The 18676-nt window shown below is 33.6% G+C and overlaps 1 protein-coding gene across 1 annotated transcript in view; it reads right to left on the bottom strand.

Moving 5' to 3' along the window:
* Nucleotides 1-16015, bottom strand: part of LOC129216572 (poly [ADP-ribose] polymerase tankyrase-2-like) — an 87897-nt gene extending 71882 nt beyond the window's left edge. Inside the window, exons 1-2 of the mRNA XM_054850790.1 lie at nucleotides 15854-16015; nucleotides 11308-11508 (exon numbers count right to left, since the gene is read on the bottom strand). Of these exons, the coding sequence (XP_054706765.1) occupies nucleotides 11308-11508; nucleotides 15854-16015 (363 nt within the window). The remainder of the gene's footprint in view (nucleotides 1-11307; nucleotides 11509-15853) is intronic.
* Nucleotides 16016-18676: the final 2661 nt, after the last annotated feature.

Here is an 18676-nt window from a genome sequence, read left to right as displayed (position 1 = left end):
TTCATTTTTTAGTACCCCATACAAATTGACAGTGAAAATATCAGAAGTTTGTAACGGAAAACAAAAGGTAACTTTCATAAACGGATTTTTAGAGGCCACTAAATTGAATTTTTTCAAGGTTGTAATTGATCTTTGGGAATACAATATTGATTTTTGTGCAATGCTTTTCCGATAGTCTGAATTAAAATGTGCAAAATTGCGTTTCGAATTAAAACGGCCGACCGTAAAATACAGCGCTGTTTTTCATTTAATCAATACGCCACCCCTTTGTACATATTTCACATTGTTTAATTTAACAAGTTAAGGGATGACGTATGTAAAAATTTACAAACAACCCACATGAGTTACATTCAATTTTGATATATACAGAAATACAGAAGAAAATAGTTTTTTTTTTTTTTAAGAAAGAAAGAAAAAAAAAGTATGCGTATAGAAATAATATTTACATAAATGTGATGAGGAAACTAAATAAATAACATAATAATTAAAAAACAAAGATAGTGAAAGAATTAAAAAGAAAAAATTAATTTGAATTTAGACCTCTTGAATTCAAATTATGTTTTTCGCAATCACGAGTGCGTGTGTATATGTAGGCGTGTGTGTTTATGTGTGTGTGGGGGGGGGGTATGTGCGTTTGTGTATATAGGGTATGTGTATTTGTGTGTACGCATGTGTGTTTATGTCTGTGTGCAGGTATGAGTGTGTGGGTCAATAAGCAATCGTGATTGCTCAAAAAAACTTCCATATCTGTCTCAAAAACAAATACAGCGCATTACTAAACTCGAAAATTTAGAAGTAAATACTTTCTTCGTTACTAACAGGTTTCAATTTCAACTGTTTGAAATTGAAGCTAACCCGGCAGAGCCTGGTTTACTTATTTATTTTTTATTTCTAATTTGTTTATTTATCTAGTATTTTAATATTTATTATTTTGACGCATTAAATTTTCTTCCTCATAAATTGCATCGACCAGCAGTTAACCTTTTTTTTTTTAACTTTCATTAAGCCATCTTGTGACATCATGTGAAAACAATGACTTATAGTTTTATAATGTTTTTAAGGAAACTGAGATGTTCTTTATATATGATTGTAATTATTGTTTGTACCAAACAGTACCTCTAGGCTTTGCTCTTGTGCAACTAATAACAGGTAATTGAAGTCATTCTGTACACAAAGCGTTCTCGTTATAAATATCAACTCTACTACGTAGCGTTCGAACGAAACATAATCTAAAAAGTATCTGAATATCTGGTGAACAAGACGAGAACTTAATGGTACAGGCATACGTCGTATAACACGGTACTTATACAACACGGTTTCGACATTACACGGTACGAAATTTGCGACTATTATAACACGGATTCCATACTACAAATTTGAATTTAATACCACACGATTTTATTTTAAAACAAACTTTAAACGATTTAATTTTTAAAAATATTTTTACTTTGTTTTAATAAAACTCATACGAAGAATTGTGTCTGTCTCCGGCTCGAAAGTTTGGTATGCCCGTATAACACTAAATCTTTAAATTTTTTTTTTCTCATCAGGGTTCGAAAAGCAAAAAGATGAAAATTAATTTGTTTCCAATACAGTGTAAGAAAATAACATTAGAATTCGCAACTCCAGCGCTCGAATACGCTACCCTTGCGGTGATTTACAAAACTAAAACATTGCCACATTGCGTTCTATGTGTGTCTGTTGACGGCACACATAAAAACAGGCAGTTTGTTCTGAGTATTTATTAACGCAATCGATGTGTCTTAGATTGCTTTCAGCTACAGAAATTGCTTCGTCCCTTAATAGTTTTCTCGAGCTTCTCAAAATAATGTTAGTTTTCCTCATTTCCTTCTAAAAAGTGAGTTGATTGAGAAATGGTGAAAGCGAAAACTCTGGATTAACAAACTTGGATAACGCTATACCAGGTAAAAAGTTTTATTGTTTTGTGTGAATTTGTAAGAATATGGTTTTTTTTAATCTTATATTAATTTAACTAACCATATTTTACAGCAGCATTTAGTTGGAATAGACAGAATGCAAAATATTTTCTTGAATATATTATCGTAGAACGAAATGAAAAATCTTTAACCGAGAAAGAATTTACTTTATTGCTTTTATTCTCAGCTGAAAGGTTTCGCCAAATTTGTTTAGGGTTATAGTTTTAGTATTGTGCGAACAAAGTAGCCTTGGCGAGATTCCGCATGTTTGTTAAACTATTTTTAATTTTTATCATGAGTGAAATAAAATGGTAGAAATATTACAGAATTCAATAAGTAAAAAGAAATAATGGTAGATCAACTGAAAAGAAAACTACCACCATATATCCGTGAGAATTTTGTTGATGATTTGCATAGCATGACATAATTAAATCATAACTCAGAAATTATAAACATTCGAAACAGATAAATTTTAAATTAACCGATTCGGGAATTTGAGAAAAATAACTCAGCTACAAATGCAAAACAATAAGCGCTTGCCAAGCAAGGCAAAGAAGCATCATCTTCTTTTGATAATAATTCGTAATGCAATATTAAATTTTCTAGCATTAATTGTTATTCTTGTCAGGCCACAATTATTATTTAGTTTTATCAAGAATTGATGAATATCGAATTCAACATCGTGGAAATGGCTGCTTAGAACTACGAACTGTGTAATTTGCATTAATTTCTAACGTTTAGTAATGCTTCTTGAATTCTCATTTATTTCTACGTGGGCCAGAATATCAATAAGACTTTGAAAATTTAAAAATTAATTTAAAAAGAATAAAGCGAAAAAATCATGCATACAAACAAAATTTACCAGGCTTATTAGCATTTTCTTCGTTACCACGTGCGTTTGTTTTACCTTTTTCGCCCGCCATTAGAAAGTGGCTACAGTGCTCCATATAGTTCGTTGGAATTGCGATTTAAACGTAAGCTGAATTTGGCAAACGATAAATAAAAAAAATGTAGACGAAACAAAATATGAAATAAAATAACTGGAATAGATTAATTTATTTTATTTTATATTTTGTTTCGCTGTTGTTACTCAGACGAACTTTATTGCTGAAGAAAATTTCCGTTTTTCTTTCAGATAATGTACGTTTTGTTCTAAAGAAAGTTTTCGCATTGTGCATAATAGTTTTTATTTAAGGTATGTAAAATAATTAAGCTGTATCGTTTATAGCAAATCTAATTTTTTTCTCAGTAGGGCCGTTGTATGTTTTGGTTTCCAGTTTTAATTAGCATGGTTTAATGTACCCAAAGTTCTTTAGTCTCGGATAACATGGTTTCGATATAATACGAAATAAAATTCGATAAAACAGGATTACATATTGACCTGATGAATGTTATGAACTAATTGTTTAAAAAGTAAGTAAAAAATAATTTATGAAAAAGTGTTGTATTACATGGTTTCAATACTACATAGTACGAATTAAACGTGTGATACGAGGGACACCCGTGCTTGAATACTGCCGTGTGCAGGTAAAGGGCAGTAACTGCAAATTTTTCATTTTTCATTTTTTTTGCATTTTTGTCATCTATTGTACGTTATCTTTAATGTACAAGCTCGCTTTCTTTGTTTCCGCTGAAAAAAAGGCGCCAAAAAGACGTCTAATTCCAACGTTTCCCTATTGTTAGTATTGAATCCAAAATGCGTTTCTCCAAATATCTCGAAAACTCATTTCTGCAAATACTGCCGTTTACCTGCACACGGCAGAATACTTGTTAGGTTTTTCATCAAAGACCTTCAACTACCAAATATTCTTAATGTGTTTTTGAATTCTTAAAGAGCATTTTTTGATATTTTTCTCATATTAGCTGCTAACTTTACACCAAATTCTAACCAGATTTGATAAAAGATGCATAATTTTTTTGAAATTGCCATGCATTTAATACAGAAACGAATATCCAAAATAATTGTTTAGTATGCGGACGAAAAATAGAAGTCTCCCTTCACACTAAGAATGTTAATTTTAAGCTCTGTTTAATCTAATGTTCTGCAATGAATTTAAATATGTATATCATATCTCATTGCCTACGATTAATTTTTCTAATTAAATATTTTTAATGGTCTAATGAAATATTAATATTAATCTAATAAATCTTACATTTTCAGGACTGTAATCTCTAACCTATGCGTCAGCACAATTAACCGAATAAAAGACATATTAGAGAGGGAGACGTACAAATGAAATTCTTTGTTTTGTAGCAAGTTCAGTTTAAGGAGAAATATATAGCACAAAAAAGAGAAAAGCAATTTATATGATGCTTTTTTTCAGTAAAAAAAAGTGTTGACATAAATAAAGATATTGAAAAAAAATAGAAATTTTACAACTTACATCTATATATATAAAAATGGACTTTGGTAAATTTGTTCCCTAAGATCTCAGAAACTACTCGGCAGATTTGGCTGAAACTTTCACGTTTGTTCTTTTGGTACTGGGGAGGTTTGTAGAACAGTTCGATAAAAATCCGATTGATAGTTCCTTTTTTTATTCTAATTTGTCCAAATTTTCGCATAAATGCTCCAATATGACGGTTAAAAAATACGTGCACATATTAAAATAATGTGTCCATCGAAAGCGCTTTTTTTTCTGCTGAAGATGGCATCTGTTAAAAAGTTCTAAGTCGTATGAAAAACGAGTTATGGGCTTTTTTTGTTCCATGTTCGAAGGCTTTCCTCAACCCAATTCATTATTTAGTGTATCATCTCAACTCCCAGTTCATAGTTAGAATTGGTGAATGTTTTTGTGTTTCGTCTGACTGTTTGAGGCTTTTCTCAAGTCAAATCTTAAAGTAACGTTTTTTCCCCAAGATTGGCTAATAATAACTATAGATTTGGTTGATTATTTTCCATTTAAACGGAACTTTAGTGTAATTAATGGGATTTTTTTTATTTTTTGTGCTGATTGGATTTTTTAATCATTATCCAATCTAACAGCAGAAACCTCGCCAAAATTTATGCAGAAAGATTTCAGTAGCGGATGCATTTGGCAGTTTTTTCAACTGTCACGGTTTTTGAAGTCAAAGACTACGTAATAATGTTTGTCAGCTTTCACCATGTAAAGAAAATATCGTCAATCAAAGAATCTTTAAAAACTTTTTTTACTGTAAAATAATCCAGCAACTAAATTAGGCAAATCCATAAACAGCACAAAAACTTCCATTAATGTGACTTTGTGCACAAATTCAAACCATTGCCAAATTTTACTACTTATTTTGGAAACATTACGGATGAAATTGTTTAGCGCCATTTTATGGTGACCAAAAGTATTTTAGCATATGGCGACAATATCTCTTTAACAAAAATTAGTAACATACCCAGACCCAGAAGAGTTCCTATTTTTCCTACTTTTTAGAGCTCTCTCCTTATTTTCCTACTTTTTCCTTTTTTTCCCTACTTTTTCTTTCTTTAGTATAGCACTTCTAACTGTGCATTAATTCTTATTTTTACAATGCCGCACCGATAATTTTCTTCATGTTTCAATTTTGAAAAGCAAAAGAAGCAAGCAAATCCTGAGCTTTTCATTGACTGACTACATTAATTTCTGAAACAAACGCGGCGGCGTTTGCGTGTATAAAAGTTAAATTTTCGTAAGTGACTTTTTTGCCGTTGCGGCGTTTATGATCGACTTTTCTTTTTATTGCTCCGACTTCAGTCCTACTGTATTAAGGAAACTAAAAAAAAAAAAAAATAGATACTGGCACATTCTGATGCAATTATATATTATTTACTCGTCGATTAGAAGCTTTAATTAAAAGTAAACGGCGATTGTTCAAAAAATGCGGGAAAAACCGAATTTTTCTATTCGCCAATTTTTTGTATGATTACAAGTGAAACGGAGCCCTATTTAAACAGAAAGGCAATGTAAAACTTTAAAAGGAACATAAGGAAGCAAAAAATGAAAAACTTGTACACTGTACATATTTTATTGATGTTAGACTTTACTAATACTAAAGCTCAAAGTTTCTCTGTCTGGATGTCTGTGACGCGCATAGCGCCTAGACCCTTCGGCCGATTTTTATGAAATTTGGCACAAAGTTAGTTTGTAGCATGAAGCACCTCGAAGCGAGTTTTCGAAAATTCGATTTTGTTCTCTTTCTATTTCAATTTTAAGAACACTTTCCGGAACAAAATTATCATAAGATGGACAAGTAAATCATGAAATTATCATGACGTGGAATGGGAGAGCGAATGAACATAGTCAATTGGCGGGAATCGTCATCCATTATTTGTAAATGTACAAGGCGAACCGAATGACCTTTTAATTTTCAACTACATTCAACGCCGTGCGGGTACCACTACTACAACATAAAAGCGACATATAACAGAAATTCGCAAAAACGGATCACTTCAAAAATAATCCCGGAAACTATTTTTTTTCGTACTTAAATATGATTATTGTTCATTCTAAATCGTAAACATGATTATAAAATGTATAAAATTTCATTTTCTTTCCTTGCAAAGAGTGTATTAACAAAAAAAAAAAAAAAAAAAAAAAAGCGGCAAAACCTGAATGGGCAAAACGTTCCCAATTTTTGGAGAAAAATCGGAAATTAATTTAAATGCGATATTTCGTTTTTATTTCTTCACATTTTTTAAAGTTGGGGGATAGAGCCACAAACAAATATGATTTTTTTTCTTTTTAATGGATATTTTCTACTCTGATATATCATCAATATCGAGAAGTTGCTCATCATTTTTATATGCTGTGTTTATGACAATGTGACATTTCTGAGCATTTAAAATTTTTTTGAGACTGTTACACTTTTTGGGGTGCGGCAATTACACCGATGCGGCGTATCTACTGTAAGTTATTGTACTTAGTGCGCCTGATCAAAGGGAGGGAGGAGAAAGAGATATAGTCAGGCATTTGATGCCATGTGCTCCCCCCCCTCACTCTCAATTTCGTGAACAATTTCCGAATGAATATTTTTGCTGTATGGTGAGGATTGAGAGAAACTACATGCCTTCCCTTTTATGCACAAAGAAACATTAGTAACTACTCTTTGTCTTTGATAAAAATGTTATGTTTACCATGCATGGATGTTTCCTTTTTTTTTCGTGGCAAAATTTTGGAACAAGAAGGAGGTAAAAATCATCAAACCATTAAATTAATATTCAGTAAATTACCGCCCATTAGCCAGGGCTAAAGCAGAAATACGTGAAATGCACCGCCAGCTCAGTCATTTCCAGCCGAGGACTGCAGTTTCGTGCTTATTAGCACTCAACTAAGTATGTAGCAATTTACTGAATATACCTTGCCTCGCGTTCAATCTTCGAGTTGAACCGAACCATTGCTTCGGTCACTCGTCTGGTCTGCTAATTCTATATTAGCTACCAGTTTGTTTCGCACTCTTGGCTTCCTTAAGAGGTTTTCCATCTCCAGCTCAGTCACTTTCCTATGCCGGGCTGATGAGTGCTAATAAGCACGAAACTGCAGTCCTCGGCTGGAAATGACTGAGCTGGCGGTGTATTTCACGCATTAAATTAATATTCATTTTTATTGCATGATGAAAATTAGAACTGGCCCTTCACTTGGACCCCCCCTCCCCCGGAGGTGACTAGTGAAGGATGTATACTGAATGCAAATTTTATCTGAAAATAACAAAAACCGCGCAAACTTGTGTAGCTAAGCATTAATTTTACAAAGCCAGGGAGGGGAGAAATTGGCCCCCATAAATGACGTGCCTGAAACAAAAATGTGTGTTGAATGCTAAAAATACATAACATAGTACAAACCCTTTAGTTGACTTATTTCGTTATTTATTTCGTTTAATTATTTTATTCTAAATTTTATGTCCCACATTTAAGAACACATTTATTTTAGTTCTGCATTTTCAGTCTGTTTCCTTTTTTTTAAAATTCAAACATCTGCCTCTGTTTATGCAAGAATGCATGTCAGCTGCTGATTATTTTTAACTAAAACTAAGTTAATATTTGTTTTGCTTTTGTATCATAGTTAATGATAACAGGAGCTGAAAGTGTTAGTATTTTTAAATGATAAATGGATGCTCTCAAAGGAATGTTTTCGTTTTTGACAAAACAAATCTTTAACAAATATGGTTTTATTGCACCAAAATAGGAGTTTCTTTCTTTCTTTTTTTTGCGATCGCTATATTGCATTTTATTCTTTCCCATTTAAAATTTTTTATTACTGTATTATTGAAAGGTGTTTCTTTGTTTGGATTTTATTTTCATATTTTTGTAATTAATATCTTTGTTTCCACCAGTTTATTTTTCATAGTAATGATTGTCAGTCGTCTTGACGTGTGTGTAGTCCTATCTCTTCCTATTTTTCCTACTTTTTTAAGTGATTTTTTTCCTACTTTTCCTACTTTTTTAAATTTTTGATTCCTTATTTCCTACTTTTTCCCCTCAAAAAATCACTTCGGGGTCTGCATACCGATTTACAAAGTAAGGAGAGGGAGCATTATCCAAGGTATCCCAAAACGATTCCCGCAAATTCTGTAATATTTTAAATAGCACCTAGAACCCACAATAATTGAGATTTTCCAAAATAACTAAAGCAAGTTTAAGGGGATCAGGGGCGCGCGGCTACATTTTTTCAAACAGTTCGTTCTTCAATAGACATACAGAGAAGGTAAGACTCAATGTTAAAAAAAATAATAATAATAAGTATTAACTGATAAATCTTTTTAAACATGTGAAGTTTAATTTCATATTTAGGAAATTCTTCAAATTTGTATACGTTGAAATTTCGTGTTTTCGTTTCTAAATGAATACTATTTTGCTCTTTTTACTTACTGCTACTTTAGTTTTATGAGTAAGAAAGAAGCTAGATTTTAAATCACGTCAAAAAGGTGTGTTTTAAGTTCTTTCACTTAAAACAGAAAACAAATGCAAGTAACGATTGTTTCTCATAATTATTGCTAACCCAGGCAACGCCGGGTATTTTTGCTAGTATTTTATAAAATTTCGACGAATTTCTTCCGTAAAGATCTTTTTTGAGCAATCACGATTGCTTATTGTTCTCATTTGACTGTCCTTGACGTTACGCTGATTTTATTCCCCCCCCCTTCCTCTGCAGCACTCCCGCCCACCGTGTAGGCGCTGACTCTCTGGTCCTGAGCACTCCCCCGAAATCTGCTTATACTGGACGGTGGCGTCCATGTCCTGCACACACGCTCGCTCATACACACAGATATACAGGTTTACACACACACAGACAGACAAACACACACAACTATACACATGTAACCGCCCAGGAGGAGGGGCAGGCTTAGGGAGACAGGAGCCGTTTCTAGAAACAATAACACCAATGAGTAGGGTCCTGTCGCAACACGTGATTACGAAACACATAATTTGAATTCAAAATTTCAGAATTCAAAATAATTTTCTTTTTTTTTTATAAGTTCACCTCGTAACTTTTATTGAGCAATCACGATTGCTAATTGTTTTCATTTGACCGTCTTTGATGTCCGGTTCCTTTTTCAGCTTGGACCAGGGGCCTCTGCAGTACCACCGGCCGGCGGCTTCTGCAGGCGCACCTCCTCTGGTCTTGACCACTGTCCCCCGGAATCCGGCATGTCCTACACACGCGCGCGCTCATACGCACTCACACACACGCGCGCGCCTTTACAAACATACACTCACGCCTACGTGCATACACGCAGGTCTGCACACACACACACACACACAAGTCTAGCCTACACATGCACACCCGCCTACACTCACGCACGCCTACACTCACGCACGCGTACACACATACACGCCTGCACACACACATAACTATACACACGTAACCGCCCAGAAGGAGCGGCTGACTTGAGGGGACAATAACTTCAATGAGTAGACTCCTGCCGAAACTCGTGATTGCGAAAACAATAATTTGAATTCAAAATTTCAGAATTCAAATTAGTTTTTTTTTTTCTCATTTTACTTAAAGTTACCCTTTTAATGTCTCTCAAACATTCATATGTTAAAGATGGAATATTAACATTTTTTACAAAAGTATTTCTGAAAAACAAAATATTTTAAAAGTTTAAGAGGGGGAAAAGTGGAATTTTTTTACTGACGCGTAGCTGAGGGATGCCTTTGTATCAATGAAGTATAATTGAAATTTAATTTACGTATTTTTTGTATACTCCTATCGAGACTTTTAGAAATCGATGAATAGCTAAAACAGATGCATAAAAAGGTAGGCTACGTGAGAAATAACTTTTACAACGAAGGATTTTTCTTTTTACATTGTACAAAACTCGCACTGGCGCGGGCAGGTAAAAGGCAGCAACTGCAAATTCTTTATTTTTCATTTTGTTTTCATTTTTATCATCTATTGTACGTTAGTTTTATTGTACAGCTTGCTTATTTGGTTTAATTTTAAAAAAAGCTCGAAAAAAGATCTAATTATAACATTTCCCTATTGTTAGTATCGAATCCAAAACGCGTTTCTTCAAATAACTCGGAAACTCATTTCTTCAGATACTGCCTTTTACCTGCCCATGGCAGTACAGGTATCTAACGTAACTTAAACGCTGATTTGCTTTATTGAACTTTTAAAATATCAATTCAACAACTTTAATTTTTAATATTTCTCATTTCATATTACTTTAAGTACACAATGTTTAATTAAATATGTCTAAATCTTGCGTACCAAAATATCCAAAATAAATCATTCTCTTTATTCTGAATAGTTTTTTTTTGAGCAATCACGATTGCTTATTGTTCTCACTTGACGGTTTCGATATTTCTATGATTTTATTTTCCCCCCGTCTCCCTCTGCAGCACCTTCATCAACCGGCCTCACGATGCTGCTCCTTTAGCGAAAACCGTCTCCAGGTTGCGTCCATATCCTACACATACACGCATACATACACACAACGACACACACGCATACATACACACAATTACACGCACGCATACATACACACACCAACACACAAGCATACGTACAGTCACCACCACACACGCATACATATACACATCTACACACACTCATGCATGCACACAGACACAAACCCACGCGCATACATACGCACACCTACACGCACACACTCATGCATTCACACCTACACACACACTCATGCCTGCACACAGACACAAACACACATGCGTACATACACATACCTATACACACATACACACACGTACCGACACTCATGCCTGCACACAGACACACACGCCTACATACATACACACACACATACACACACACACACACACTCGTGATTGCGAAAAACATAATTTGAATTTAAGAAGTCGAAATTAAAATTAATTTATTAAATTTGCTTTAATTTTTTTATTTTTTTTATTGCGAAGTTTTTATTTTTCGTAACTTTTGTGGAAAAAGTTTGTACTTACGTGATCTCTGGCATGCACAACAGAAGGATACCGGTCGAGCAAGTAGTCTATGATGGGCTTTTGGGAAAACAGGACGGCTTTGTGCATAGGGCTCGCTCCCATGTGGTCCCTGCAAAAGGCGAGCTTCTTGCGATCAATCAGGTGTTGCACATCTCGCAAATTTCCAGTACTCACCGCCTTATGGATCTCATCTATCTTGTTCTGAAAATAATTATAAGCTTTACTAGTAATTTTCATTTCACACATTACACTCGTGTTTTCAGACAAAAATTTCCGTTTTTTTTGTTTTATAGTTTCTGTTGCTGTAAAACAACTATTAATGAGTCTTTTTTTTATAAAGAAATATTAAAAGTATATTTAACTTTTTAAAGTTCGTTCCATGTTTCATGAAACATCACATAGAACTTATACTCTATGGAATTTATTTCACTTATTTTCACGAAAGCTTTTAAATTCAATTTGGTAAAAAAAAAAAAAAAAAAAAAAGAAAAAAAAAAGAAAACTAATCTTTCTGTAGACCTTTACATTATAAATACATTTACGATTTACATTTACAATGCAAATAATAAAAACCGCTTCATGGAATACTTACACAATTATGTCCCAAATTCAAATTGATAGTTCCATTTTATGTAACAGTGTTACACAATTTATTAGAAGAAACATCTACTAGTCTTCTCGTTGAATACTTAGGGATTTGGTTTAGAACGAAACCTTGAAAAGCAACCTTGTTGGTAAAATCAACGGTGCCTCCCCAGTTTCGCCGACATTTAATTTTTTGTCCGCCTGTTTTTCAGTTTTAATCATACCTTTTGATACATTAAAGGGCGGAAAGAAACTTGAAATGTCGACGAAATTGGACATAAACCAAATCAACATTTATCCGTCTATACGTAATAATACGTCTGTTACAGGATGGCTAATGAGCACGAAAATTAAATGTAATCCATAGATATCACTATTATATTTTAGTGTTTAAATATTTTCTTTATAAAATAAATTTGTTATTAATTGTAGAAGCAAGTATTGGACAACTAGCACTCTTATTTAAAATTCTGTGCATAGCACAATATAATGCGTACTTACATTATAGAGACTAAAGTAATATATTTAAGGAATAGTTTATGCATCTTACCTTGTCCATCATTTGAAGCTTTTTTACCGATTATCCTTCAGTAACTTCTTACTCTCATTATATAGACGTCAGTATGATAATATTGCTTTATGGTTTTCAAATAATCCAAGCAAGTTTTATGAACATTTTGTAGAATCTCACACAGAGTACTGCTTTCCTTTTGCTTCTCTTAAAGATTTCAGTTTCGCATGGTGTCTCAGTTTATGGAATCCATGTTTGATTCTTATTGAAAAATTTCATAACTTTCTGTGACAATAAAGTTGATTTTGTCGCTTAGTTTCTAATATTCAGAACAGTATTGTAATGATTTTTCAAAATCCAAAATGGTAAATGCAGAGCTTCTACTTCAAAAATTAAGCGAAAATAGTAGTCTTAACGAAATGAATTTTCATCAAAACAAAAACAATCAAATTTTGTTTAGTCACAGTTATTATTTTTTTATTTATTCATTTATTTATTTATTTATTTATTTATTGAAAAGGCAGAAAGGACGAAACTGAGAGCCGGGCACGTTACAGTACAAAAATGATAAAAGCTAAATAATGCTTCTAGCCAAATATACGCTCGCTTAAATCGCCATCCTGATTCGTGGGATAAATTTGCATCCCACGTGACACCGGAGCAAAAGAAACGATGCAGCGTCACGTGAATTAGGTCGCTTGGGGGTTGCCCAGTTGACAGTCACGTGCCTAATATCAACACGCTATCTCAAGCTCAGACAGCCATTGGGTGGGAAAAGAAAACCTAAGTTATATAAGCACCAATAAATTTTCTTCTACCTAACAGAGTTAATTAGTAAGAAATAGGTCGTAAGCCTTAGAATTAAAATCGTTCATTTTACTGTAAAAGAAAAGGGTGAGAAAAGAAATTCCGCATTATTTAAGTCATGCAGTTCCCTTTCCGTTTGCAATTTGCAGTTAGCTAGCTTTATGTAATGAAAGTCATTATGGAACGGTTTTCCACGAAACTGTGTGAAGAACCTTACTGACATTTAATGACTATTTTTCAGTTGTTGCTTATGTTTTTTTCTGTTGGCTTAAAGACGTAGAAATGACCTGTCAATAATCTAATGCAGCGTTTGTCAACCCTTTTTTGCCCCGCGGGTGTTAAAGAATGGTCACGAAAAATATTTAAATGCTAAGAATAATATAAGAAATTGTAATAATTATACAGAAGTAATTGCTTAAAAATAATTAAATTTCTCTCTTTTTTAGAAAGGAAAGTTTTTTAACGTTATCGAGCAAAAATCTCTGAGGACGAGTCAAATTTTTCTGCGGACCGGTGTCGGACAACCGGTTGAGAATCGCCGAGTCACAAAGGTCATAACTAGAAGCGAGAACTGATATAGACATATATAATATAGATGTGTGACGAGATTTAAAAGACAGCTATATGCACCTTTTACTGTCGCTTCCGAAATCAGGCACATCACGCACTTACATCATTTTTAAATGATGCAATCAAAGTGAAAAATGGAAATTTTATTGGAAAACTATCTCTTTCAGAGCATCTTTTATCCTATAGTTCCTTATTTAAGATGCGACATTGATGAAAAACATCGATGTTTAAAATTAAAACAGCAATGATATCGATACATCGCCCCAAGAACATCGATGTTTTGTAACATTGAACTTTTTAAAATATTTTAAGTCTTGTTAATTCAAACAATGATGTTTTTACGAGAAAAATGAATTCATAACCTGTAACAATCTGTACCTAAGATTTTTGAATTGTTCAAGCAAAATCAAAAGGGGTATTTTTAATTATTAATTTACATAATTAAGGTAATTGAGGCATTTGTAATTAATTAATGAATTATTAAAAATACTTAATTTTAAATCAAGTCAAAGAGCGAGTAATTCATGCATATTTTTAAAATACAAAGCTTTGAAAATCAACCTATATTAATTCGAATAATTTTACGGTAATGCCATTGAATGTTCCACCCGAGTAATACGAAAACATAAAAATGCGAGCTATTTAGAGACATTGTTTGTATTTTTAAGAATATGTCACACAAAAGATAAAAATGGGGAAAAAAACCCATAAAAAAGTGTGTTCTAAGAAGATTTATTATCTACTGAATTGAATTCCAGGAAATAGGGGAATGTGGGGAAAAGTGAAATGGCACAATATTTACCCTGCTTTTAGCGCCACACACCTACTAATATTTTTAGCAACGTATGTAGTCTATTCCAATCAAGAAAACATTACCTCTGAAAATAAAGAATATGATAATACAAGCAAATTTCCAAAAAGTAATACTCATATTGTAATATTTTGTTGTAAGTAAAAAATTGTTTCTGTTATTATTAAATGTATAAGTTCTTGTTATTAGCAAGTTAAATATTAATTGAGGTCTACTAATATTCAGTGCAGTATTTATTTGTTTAATATTAAGCTTATTTATTTTTTTAAAAGTTTTGCACAGTTAGTCAAGTGCAATGCGGGGCAAAGTTAAATACTTCATTTCATTAACTTATTCAATCCTTTATCAAATCTCTTACGTATTCATTTATAAAATATTTCATTTACGTTCCATTATTTGATAATTCCCTTATAAAATTCATTCATTCACTTATTTTCTCATTCATTCGCTATTTTATTCATTTATTTTTTCTCACATATTAACTTATTTATTTATTCAACTATGCGTTTATTACTGAAATACACCGCCAGCTCAGTCATTTCCAGCCGAGGACTGCCATTTCGTGCTTATTAGCACTCATCAGCCCGGCATAGGAAAATGACTGAGCTGGAGATGGAAAACCTCTTAAGGAAGCCAAGAGTGCGAAACAAACTGGTTTATTGAATATGCGTTTATTGTTTCCTTTAATTTCCCTTTATCAATGCATTATTTTATTTACTCATTTATTTGATCAAAAATATTTTTATCAACCCAATAGAAAATCTGTCACAAGAAAAAATTTAATTTTTCACTTTGCCCCATGAAAAAAAGGAGGGGAAAATTTTCACCTATTTTGAAGGACAAATTTACTGCCAAAAATAATAAATAATCCAAGTTTTATTCTAAAATATATTGTTCTTTCTTGACCAGATTCTTTTGCAATAACGGTTGCTACACCTTTTCCTGCGAATAACGAACTGTCTGTTGATAACATTTCATCATGAATTAGGTTTTCTGATGACGATGAAATTACGATGTAGGGCATTTTGCTACCCTGCATAGAAAAATGGAGGGTCAGCTGCACTGTTAAACATGACCTTATTTGGAGCAAACACCTTATGCACTAATGTACGAAAAAATAAATCATTGTTCTTCCAGTTTTTGCACAAATATCAGTGTTGATAGATGTTTCACATTCAATTTTCAAGCTGTTTAACAGAATGTGAAAATCCTGTTCTAACAAAATAAATCCGGCCAACTGCTTTGTTCTTTTAAGAACTCACCTGAAACAGAGGGACTTGGCGAAGAAACTTGTTCACTTGCGGTATCCTGGATGTCTTCCCGTAAAGTTGGTCTCCGTAGCCATCCAGTACAACCTGCTCCAACTTCTCCAACGCTCCCAGTTTTAGCCATAGAGTGATTGGGTCCTCACTCACTGCGGCCATCACAAAAGTTTCACTTTGGTATCCTCTGTGCACCAACAAGCTCCATTCTAAGCTCAGAATGGAGAGTCAGCAAGGAAAGCATTTATCTGAAAGAAAAAAGTTAGTATTGTTTAATCTCATCAAAAACAACCCTGTTGTAAAAATTTCCCCGCCATGAAAACCTTTAACTTTTCCGCTCAAAAAAGAAAACCTGCATCCTAAACCCAAAAACCCTCAGCCATAAAAAGTTATGATATCTAGTTTGCCCGCCAAGTATCTGCCAAACTATCATCCTCCCTCTTCTCCTCTTTCATCACACCTACTTCCATTGGAACCTCCTCCCCCCTTCAACTCCTCAGAAATATGGATAGATCTTTTGAATTGTTTATCTTGTTAAGCGAGAAGCTTTTTGCTCACCAAGCAACCACTTCACTTTGAAAAGCTTCCCGCGAAACAGTATAAACAATTTAAAGGATATATCTATTTCTGAGGAGTTGAAGGTGGGAGGAGGATCTAATGGAAGTAGCTGTGATGAAAAAGGAGAAGAGGGAGGATGATAGTTTGGCAGATACTTGGCGGGCAAACTAGATATCATAACTTTTTATGGCTGAGGGTTTTTGGGTTTAGGATGCAGGTTTTATTTTTTGTGCGGAAAAGTTAATGGTTTTCTTGGCGGGGAAATTTTTACAACAGGGTTGTTTTTGATGAGATATCACTTCTTTTTGCATTGATATTATTACTTTGTCTGTATTTTTAGAATTGAGAACTTCAAGTCAGAAAATTTTCAATTGAAACAACGCTGTTTTGTGTTTTTAAGGAACAATAATGGCTAGCCTAATTTTACGTCAAGTTATTTTCTGTTTATTAAGAGTCTATATTCATTTTGCGAGAATTGGGCGGTTTAAAATTTATTGCAATCCTTGTATCCTCTCTGTTGCAAAGAAAACTTCTTGGATAATAAAATACTATATTTTAAATTATATTGTTTTCGAGTATTTTACAACTTCGCAATAAATTCTATTACAGTTTCTTTATTTGACAGATTATTCAACATTTTCATGAAGGTTTCTTTAAATGTTTTACAGCTTGAGGGTTATTTTAATCTAGCTTTTCACTTTTTGTTTAATTACATTTTTTTCTTAAATCGTGGATTATTTTACGTTTTATGGGATAATTTTAATTGTTTGGCGATTTATCTTTTTCTTGATAGAAGTCTTTGTCTTGTTTAATACCTAGTTTTGTTTAAAAGCTCATTTAAAAAACGAAATAACGCATGTTATCACCAAGCAAAAAAAAAAAAAAAAACTACGCCATTAAATATTTTAAATTTGAATGTGTGAGAAGATCTATACAACTTTACTCGATGTCAAATCGCGGATATCCCAAATTTGCCATAGCGAATGCTCATATTGCGCGCGGACTAAGCTCATTAAAAGTCTTGCTTAAATTAATTGCAAAAATTTTTTCAACTAACAAATTACTGCAAAGCACAGATATCCACACACGTATTTCATATATTTTCGATTCATTATGTGTTGTTTGTGAAAAATCCATTAATTTAGAAAATAAGCAAACAATAAAAAAGTGCTATTTTTCGCTTTATATTGAAAAGTTATACGTGCCGTATTCATATGCGTAGAGTTTCATATAATTAGTCACGTAAAATATTGTAATGGTTTAACCCCAGTTTCGCGCCGACATTTAAAATTTCTTCCCTCCATAAATATATCAAAACTGAAAAACAGGGGAAAGGAAATTTCGTATCGGCAAAACTTGGGGGGTGGGGGGAGGACAGCATTCTAATCTCATTTATTAAGTTGTTTCTCTGCTTAAGTATAAACAAACAACATAGCTCATTGGGCTTTCTGTTTTCAGATTCTAAGTCTGCGCGAATGCGCAGTCGCTGTGGCAAATTTGTGATATCCGCGATTTAACGTCTAGTTGCAACTGTTGGATATGTTTTAGTCTTGATTGAATTTCATTTCCTAAGACAACTTTGGAGTAACTGTTAGATCTGTTCTAACCTTGCAATTGCAGTCCGAGATAAACAAACCCTATGAGCTGAGAGTAAGTACATAAGAATTTAGGGAAAATTAGTGATTTTCAAACTTTAATTACTCCGGCCCATGATGTCCCTCGGGGTTGAATTTCTGTATATGTACTCAATGGCCCCCCAAGAATATGTATACAAAAAATCATAACAATGAGCCCCCGTGGGGCTGTGGCAGAACCACGGGAAGGTACAATTTGGGGGCTAAAACGAGGGGGGAAGGGGAGGGGGGTCAAATGGTACAAAAGGCACATCAGTAGGGCACAAGGAATGTGTGTACGAAATTTCAGCTTGATTCCTTTTTTCGTCTGGGCTGTACGCCTGTCAAAGAAAGCGAAAACTTTTTTGAACAGTGATTTTATAACTTTAATACCGCCTCCCCCTGATGGTCCAGGGGATTGTATTTTGGTTTACGGCGTCAGGGACCACTAGAGATTGAGTGTACCAAAAATTAACTCCGGGGGTCTTCATGGGGCTGAGATACAGAGGGGTGAAAAACCCAAAAAACTTATTCTGTCGTGTAATATTGTTCTTGGTCGCTTTTATTTTCTTTCGTCTTTAGCGGTGGATTTGCTTCTGTTGGCTGCTGACGTTTGGTTTCCTTGGTGGGGCGGGACGCTCCCGCGTCTCGT

Source organism: Uloborus diversus, chromosome 1 (genome assembly GCF_026930045.1).
Source record: "Uloborus diversus isolate 005 chromosome 1, Udiv.v.3.1, whole genome shotgun sequence".
NCBI lineage: Eukaryota > Metazoa > Arthropoda > Arachnida > Araneae > Uloboridae > Uloborus > Uloborus diversus.
This window is presented reverse-complemented; position numbering and strand designations above follow the sequence as displayed.